General features: G+C 37.1%; 2 protein-coding genes across 15 annotated transcripts; one reads left to right on the top strand and one right to left on the bottom strand.

Moving 5' to 3' along the window:
• The first annotated feature begins 696 nt into the window (after window positions 1–696).
• On the top strand, window positions 697–2,288 carry Roe1 (grpE protein homolog, mitochondrial Roe1). The gene is made up of 4 exons (XM_017609791.1): window positions 697–953; window positions 1,156–1,495; window positions 1,604–1,759; window positions 1,830–2,288. Exons 1-4 carry the CDS (start codon window positions 868–870, stop codon window positions 1,935–1,937), a joined length of 690 nt encoding a protein of 229 aa, XP_017465280.1. The 5' UTR covers window positions 697–867; the 3' UTR covers window positions 1,938–2,288.
• Window positions 2,289–2,295: 7 nt separating this feature from the next.
• On the bottom strand, window positions 2,296–6,120 carry link. Of its 14 annotated transcripts, none has more exons than XM_017609781.1 (5): window positions 6,063–6,115; window positions 5,383–5,595; window positions 4,172–4,546; window positions 3,937–4,066; window positions 2,296–3,872 (listed from the first exon to the last, which is right to left on the bottom strand). In XM_017609781.1, the coding sequence occupies exons 4-5, from the start codon at window positions 3,976–3,978 to the stop codon at window positions 2,658–2,660; spliced, it is 1,257 nt and encodes a 418-aa protein (XP_017465270.1). In that variant the 5' UTR covers window positions 3,979–4,066; window positions 4,172–4,546; window positions 5,383–5,595; window positions 6,063–6,115; the 3' UTR covers window positions 2,296–2,657. The 14 variants fall into 14 exon arrangements, with proteins under 14 accessions (XP_017465270.1, XP_017465271.1, XP_017465268.1 ...); XM_017609782.1 differs by having other exon boundaries at window positions 5,383–5,567; window positions 6,063–6,104; XM_017609779.1 differs by having other exon boundaries at window positions 4,172–4,381; window positions 4,446–4,546; window positions 5,383–6,102.
• Between the last annotated feature and the right edge of the window lie 2,452 nt (window positions 6,121–8,572).

Genomic DNA, 8,572 nt, shown 5'->3' with positions numbered 1-8,572 from the left:
AGGACCACCGCGCACACAACGATCGGCCGTAAAGGAAATCCTTTAATAATTTTTCCCGGTTTCTCACGTACATATGTATGTACATTTTATAATGTGCACATTTACTCACCCAATTTAAGTGTTGGGACGGACAGCACCTGGTTTCAAGAACTTCTGATCCACAGATCCACACGGAAAATGCTCTACAAAAAACAAAGGGGTCGTGCGGCGGAAGATTCTCCCTGGGCACGATGCGTGGATTCTTCCTGATTCATTTGTGTCCCTAGGAAATGAAAAAAAACTGCGTTTCTTTATTTTCATTATAACAATTTCGCACACGCCACTTGCGCGCTCTCGAGCTCATAGTTCATTATTTTTTGGCAACAATATATTCAAATAATCAAAAATGAAATATATGTAGAATATTTTTCAGTTTCGCTCAATGCAAAAAGGCGAATTACAGTTACATTTTATATATCAAGACCAAACATGCGCTTTTACAGTTCCATTTTACTTTCAAGAATCACTTGTCCACCTGTGAGTGAAAAGTGCGAAAAACAGTCGATAACACCGGCACCCAAACTGCTGTTTTGAGAACAAAATGCACTAACGGAATCGGTTAAGACCAAATAAAATTCCTTTCATAGCAAACTTTGACCACCACTGCAGTAGCTAACAATCGCCCTTCTCCAGTAGATGTCGCCAAACACAGTATCCAGAAAATGTGCCAATGACGGCTGTAGCTGTCAAAATTTCTTGCTCATTATCAATTTCGGATTGCACAAGAAATATTCTGTGAAAATTGGAAAATTTTGTAGTGTTCAAAAAAGCCCAAAGGTCAAACAAGTCCTAATATTGGTCAGTAGAACTTAAGGAATAGCGAACAAAATGTCAACGAAGAGTATTTCACTATTCACACGTACAAATCGCTTTCTGGCTGCATGGAGGAACCAAAACGTGACGTCCACGACAAGGTAAGCACACTCTATCGCCGGTCCAGCAGCAGCCATTGTTGTTGTGTTGGTGGGTTGGACGCTTACGGCTGCGGTGCGGCGATAATAGGATGTGATAAGGCGTGATGTGACGTAATAAATAACATTGCGCTTTGAGTTTGCTTGCTGTGTATGATGCGCCATTACTTGATTTTAATAATTTTTTTTTTCTCGATTGAAAAAGTCGATCCTTGCGCCACTATAGTTCGGAAAATTCGGCACAAAAACCTCAATCGGATACTGAAGGTTCAAGTGGCCAATTGGAAAATGCTGTTGCCGAGGCGACAAAGAAGCTTACACAAGAAATTGAGCAACTCAGCAAGGAAGTGAATGAATTGAAGGAAAAGAATGATGATCTGACTGACAAGTACAAACGTTCATTGGCGGACAGTGAAAATCTGCGTACACGTCTCACTAAACAGATAGCGGATGCAAAAATTTTTGGTATACAAAGCTTTTGCAAAGATTTGCTCGAGGTGGCGGATACGCTGGGGCATGCCACTGAGGCAGTGCCGAAAGAACAGGTATGTAACTGAGTTCCAAATTTATATTACATAACGCTTTAATTACTTCATGCTTTAATTACTTCAAACTTTAATGTATTAACATTTTTATAACTTTGCCCTCTTCAGGTCAACGACAATAATCCACATTTGAAGAATCTGTATGAAGGTTTGGTGATGACCAAAGCTTCACTTTTACAAGTGTTCAAACGTCATGGTCTTGAACCTATCAATCCACTCAACGAAAAATTCAATCCAAATATGCATGAAGCGCTTTTTGAAAAGGTGAGTGTTTGATTTTTGACGTTAACGATTCATTTAACTTCAATGGGAATCAACGAACCAATTTTTACAGGATGAACCTGATGTAGAACCCAGTACTGTCGTGGTAGTTACCAAATTAGGCTACAAATTGCACGAACGCTGTATACGACCTGCGCTGGTAGGTGTTTCGAAGTCATGAGTTCGCTACTAGTAAGACGATAACAATTTGAATAATATTGAAAAGCAGCTTTTCAACACTTGTGCAGCTGTTGAATCCTGATATGTAGTAAACTCGTTTTTATAATTTATATTTTGCTTAGTGTGAGAACAAATCTATTAGCAACTACCTTTAAATACTCGTGGATTTGTTCATTCCTAAAGACCTAATTTTGCATCGTATTACGAAGGGTATATACATATACATGTTAAATAGCAAAGCAACCAAAAGGTAACAATATACCAAACTGTTGCCAATAATTCTTATAACGTTTATACATTACAGATAATGTAATGCATAAGTTCCTTGAATAATATTTTTCTCACAACTATGTTTTTTGTTCTATTATTTCCCAAATGAAAAAGTAATGAAATTTAACGTATGTAGGCCCCACTTAAAATTTGTGCGACTGCAAATAAATGTGCTTATGCATTTCCCTTTATTTGTGGCAGTTGATCGCGATATGCACCATGTGCTATGTGTGCCTTTGTGTGAGTGCTTTAAAAGTTTTACTTGTTTTTCTTAAAGACTTACACGAAGTACATTTTCGCTAATGTATAAAATTTATCTTAATTATAATAAAATGGGAAAACAAATTATATGTTTCAAAAATATAAACATCGCTCATATATTTATACATTCCATTAATTATTTGAAAATCGTTTTGTTAATTCTTAAGCACATAAACAAAGTCTTAATTCACTACTTAAGTGTTTCAGCGGTCGCCTGTAGCAGCTTACGCAAGTCCTCATCATGTTCTACAGCTCGTTTAACTGCCGCCAATAGCTGTGCATCAATGGGCGATGAGCGATCATTTGTCAGTGGTAAATGGCTCACTTTGGCAGCCAATTCCGCCAACTTGGGCTTGCTTTGCAGCAGCGTTTGCAATTGTTGCGGCGGTATATTGGCTGCACGTGCTAATTGTATATGCGATGGTACATAGAATTTCGGCGTGTTCAAATGTACTGCTGTTGTTGACATTGGATTGCCTGCAGCAGCGTCGTTATGTTGTGGCAGGCGATTTCCGAAGACAGGACGGAAAGGTATGGGATAATGATACGGTAATGGATTACGTATTAAAAGCGGCTTGTGGGGATGATGTACGCCTGTTGGGTGGGCGCCTCCATGATGTGCGGCTGCTGCTTGCATGCGTTTCCTATACTGTAGCTGAGGTTTAATGTATTTACTTAACTGCTGTTGCACTTGCTTGCGGGCGTCAGCAGCATCGACGCCATTACTTTGTGGCCATAAGTTATAAATGTGAAAATAGGCTGCTAAGCGCTCGAGCAGATTGCTCTTAGGCTTTGTTGATTCTACAATAGTCCGTCCACCGTCCATTTCTTGCTGTTGTTGTCCACGACGCGACTCTTCAGTGCGATCGGTGAAGTCTGCAGATTCTAGGTATGCTTTTATCAGCTCAATGCCTTGATCAGTGTTTGTTAGCTGGCGTATGTACTTAATGGTTTCTTCTGCATTAGAAGTGCCGAGAAATTCAGCCAGCTCACTTATGCTAGGCACTTCATCGAGACTTCTCAGACCGAGCTTTGACCGCGCTATCTCGAGCAGATCATGCGGAAACTCGGCAGCCGTATAAATTGTGTTGTCTGTTGACGCTTCAAGCGAATTGGTTGTCAAATTCACTGTAGTGGAAATGTTAGTGTCGATATTGGTATTCTCAATCGTATTGGCCGCCTGTTTGAAATTGGCTTCAGTCGTAGTGCTTGTCGTTGGTGCTTTTGTGCTGGTTGGTATTTCTGTGCTTGTGCTCTCTTCCTTATTTGCTGGTAGCGCATTTATGATCTGATATTTGGGATAGTATTGGAGTGAATGGAAATAAAGTGTTTGTTGTCGCGTCGCTGTAGGCGATAAAGTCTGCCGTGCCAAGGACCACTTGATGATGATGAACAGGCAAAGTATCTGTTTACAAAATTTAATTAGAAAAATGCAAAATTACTTTTAATATAATGTGGCTTGCACTTACTCTGAAATCCATGTTCGTTTTCTTACAATTTCCCGCCTGCATGCAATTTAAAATTTATTCGTCTACTTGCTACCAGCGAGCGCGATCAACTGAACTATTTCGAAAGGAAGGTTGTCTTGCTTGCAACATGCTGCACAAATGCACAAATTATAAGATGTGACGGGCATTCATGTACAAATGTGTGTTCAAAACAAATATGTAACATGCATTTGAAAATGTTTGACATCTTACCTACCTGACTTTTATTTTATTTCTCTTTAACTGATTGCCTAGTTCGTGATCCCATTGAAAATGTGGGTGATGCTTCGTGTTATGGCTACCAATAGCAATTCTACCTGCGGATGTTGCTGTGCGTGGGCCATTTTATGGTTTATTTTATGATTCCACTGTAACGAACAATTAACATTCTACGAAGAGCATTTTACACTGAAGTTTTGAATGGCCACTGCTTTAACAAAAGTCGTGATTACAAAGTGAGTACCTATGTACATATGTATGCATGTACATACATGTACACATATGCATGTACATATGTTTGTATATCAGTAAATACAGTAAGCGCCAAAAGAAAATGCACTGCTGGGCTGAATTATTTGTACTCAGGAGTATACTGCAAAACAAATTGTGTAAAAATGCTGAGATAATATTGAAATGAACTATTTTTTTGGAAATACTGGAAGAATCATAGTCTTTATACGCATAAACAATGTTAGCTTCCAAAGCGCATAATCCAATATCACGGGAACTAAGAAATATGAATCCAAGAAATACCGTTGTTGTTGTTGTAGCGACTACAACACCCCTGCCCAGGACGGTTGGTATCTCAGTCGTTGTCGTCAAGTTCCACTAACGGCAGCCCTAGGAAGCGTGCAGCTTCTGTCCATAGGGACAAGGCCGTTAGGGTTGATGGGTTTTCCGGGCATGCGAAGAGATGTTTCGAGTCATGTCCGCATGCCGGACACTCATTTGGCACATTCTCATTCAATCTACTCAGGTAGGAGTTTAACCTGCTGCAGTAGCCGGAGCGAAATACCGTTGTTGTTGTTGTTGTTGTAACAGCATACAAATTCCCCAAAGAGATTTTGGGGAGTGTTGCTGGAGTGGTGGCAGTCCTTGGCCAGATATATATCTATCTGGGTCGTTCCGGTTACGCAGACCCGACTGTCGTGGGAACGAGCGAAATACCGTCTTTGGTTTTGCTGTTAGGAACTTATCCATATACTAAATCGAATAGGTACTTAACCTAAAAAAATAAGTAAAAGATTTTAAAACTTTCAATTAGAGGAAACGTTCCTATTACTTATTAACGAATCAAATAAACGCTATTCTGATTGTCAGTAGTCTTTTTACCATTTCCGTTTTTTGGTGCTACTATTCTGTAATCTTAGTCATTTCAACTACTACAAAGAGATCAGAAAAGGGCATAATTAACAGGTATGTACATACATATGTATGAAGCTATATGTATCGTGTACGGTGACACATACATTTATGTACACATGCATGTAAATCAATTCATAGGTTATTTATTAGCACGTGGTGTGGCAATTAACATCTGGCTATTTGGCAACGTGGTACTTCAAGTAGTACTCATCTTTAATATGGTACTTTGTATATAATGCTCAGCAAGCCTTATAATAAATTACTTATTACCTCAAACTGCACAAAATACTCATATGTTTTTCTCCTAATATTTTTAAACTGTTTTAACAATTGAATAATGGAAAGCGCCATCAAAACGAGCTATCCAATGGTATTTTGTTAAAAATTTCTATTTGTCCGCAAATAGCACTCGAAAAGCCCAGGTTAATGACGGCCAATGAGCGTGCATTGGACAGTGAATAATTTGCTATACATACATACGTAAACTACAACTAACTACGTATACATTGAATAAAGTTTGTAGATACATTTTATACGATTGTTTTAACAATTTGCAATTTGTCTAGCGCTATTTAATAACAGCCAGCCAATGGAAAAATGTTAAGTATTTATCTTTGTCCGTAAATAGCACTCTTATGTCCAGATAAACGTCGACAAATGAGCGTGCACTGGACAAAAAAACTTATAAAATTTGTATTGCATTAATAATCTAATTAAGGAAAGCAAACTATTTGCCAAACCACCTCCGCCAAATGCTAAAAATTTAATAAATTGTTCAGCAAACTACTTGCTGCTGTAAACTGAAATGTCAAATCGTTGATGTCGCCACAAGCGCACATCCGCCATATGACTTTAGGAAGTGTTCCGAAAACGATAGATATTGGAAATGCTTGAAGTTGGCAAGTCAGTGAAATCTAAAAATTAAGAGCAATAAAAATATAGTTTTTATTTTAAGTTATTTTATTTTTCGAGGGCAGAGCATTTTCTGCAGAAATGTAATTAATATTATAACTAATACGAACTTGTATGCATGTAAGTACGTAAGGTATACTAACCTAAGCGCTCACTTGCGGCTTTTTTCTTTGCTTTTCATTTCCTGTCCCTTCCGTCAAATACCGCGAATAAATTTCTACTAGACGCTGTGTGTATTGTACCATTTTAAAATTTTAATTTGTGCAAAAATAATATATAAAAAGTGCATTCCATAAGTTTATTGTATTACAAAAATGCAAATAAAAGTATTTGGTGTAAAAATCTCATCTCGGTTTCTGTAAACTGTCAAGTGGTGGTCGTATAGGCAATTTTATTTGCAAATTTAATAAAATATGCTAATTTTTTCGCCTCAAAAGTGTTAGTGCATTAAAAGTAAAGACAATTTGCATCCATTTGTGCTAAAGTGTTTCGTAAAATCAGAAATATAAAGGCTAACGGCTACTTATTTGTCCAGAGCAGTTGTGTGGCGGTGCGTCTGCTTGAAAAAAGCTGGACGACATCCTGCAAAGGGTTTTTAAAGTGTTAGTTTATTAAAAGGAAGTCGGTTAGCAACCGTCTTAACCAAAGTGCTTAGTAATATGTGAAATATGTATGCATCACGGCTAATTGCAATACATACGTAAGTATGTCTACGGCAGTTGTGCGGCGGTGTGTCCGCTCGAAAAGTACTGAAGGATATCCGCACAAGTTTATTGCCGGAAATCGTTGAGAACGGTGAACTTATATACATATACGGTAAATGATGATTTCGCAAAATGAATTGGAATCTTTTTTCAAGCCGTCCTAAGGTGTTTTGTTGAAATAAGGTGAGTGGTCAATGTATTCTTGTATTATATAAAATTTAAGACTGTCCGTCATTGAATACATATGTACATACTCTGCAGGAAGTGACGTTAACTTATACCTAACTTAAGTTTGTTTACGCGAATACTAGTGCTAACTATTAACTGTATATTTTGTTCGAAAAAAGCTAACTACTTTTGTAAGGCGATGACCTCAAATATGTCAGAACTGGATACCACTGGAATACATATCAACTAACTTTTAACTAACTACTTTGGACATAAAATACACATAAAAAAGATTTAGTTATTTTTATATATTTTTTGCATTATTTTATTTAGTTAAAATTCAACATTGCGTATTCGTATATTTGTTTACATATTCTACAAAGGTGGTCCCATACCCGAATTCCGTCAGATATAACATCAAAATGATAATATAAAATTTCGAACTTCCCTGCAGTGAAAAATTATCAATTGTTAAAAGTAACTAACTTGTAGTTAACTTTCTGGCGGAATTTCGATAAATTCCTCACTTTTATTTAGCTATGACAAAACCAACTTAAAGTGAGTTGTAAAGTCGTGCAGAAGTCATGCAGACGCAATCGGGAGTTCGTTTTCTTTACAAGTTTCTATTTAAAAATCCTGCATTTAATGTCCTGAATACGAAAAAGTATTTGTAAAGTGCAGAAAAAAATGTATTTAAAGCAGTTTTTGTATGAGGATTTTTAAATGGAAACTTGTAAAGAAAACAAACTCCCGATTGCGTCTGCATGACATCTGCATGACTTCACACCTTCTTTAAGTTGATATTGTCATAGCTAATTAAAGGTGAGGAGTTCATCGGGATTCCGCCAAAAAGTTAACTACAAGTTAGTTATTTTTAACTATTGATAACACAGTGCTACAAAAAAGCATAAAGTAGAAATACCTGGGGAGTTAGTTATGTATGCAGCACTTTTGAGATCATGTAAGTCAGAATTTCCAACTTTGTACAAAAACAGCAAAATTCGACAAAGTTTCATCAAAATTTTGAGCTTTTTAATTAGATTTCTTAAGCTGAGATCCCACGATTGCCGCAAATGGACCAATCTGGAACAATTTTTATTGTGCTGTATTGGAGCACAATAAAAAAATTGTCCCAATGAAATTCTGTACAGTCACACGGTTGCCTCTTTTTATATAATTCTCATTGCCGTAAGCTGACGAAAAGCAATATAGTGACAATAATTGCCCCAAACTTATCACACGATTGTTCGAGCCATAAAGTGTTGCGCTGACCTCTAAATTCTGTTTTTTTCTCTGTTGTGTAAAAATGGCGTATTCTTAATAAAAAAAAAATAAATCAATTGCATCTGCTTTGTATATTGCGGGCTCATTTTGTGCAAATTTGTTGTTGTTTGAAAGCAAAGAAGCAAAAACTTGTGCCCAACGAAAACTCACGCATTTATTTAGAAGTTTGATTGTATAGTTTTTTT

Source organism: Rhagoletis zephyria, unplaced genomic scaffold (assembly GCF_001687245.7).
Source record: "Rhagoletis zephyria isolate East Lansing unplaced genomic scaffold, Rhagoletis_zephyria_1.1 Rzeph_scaffold_00257, whole genome shotgun sequence".
In the NCBI taxonomy this organism is placed as follows: Eukaryota; Metazoa; Arthropoda; class Insecta; order Diptera; family Tephritidae; genus Rhagoletis; species Rhagoletis zephyria.
This window is presented reverse-complemented; position numbering and strand designations above follow the sequence as displayed.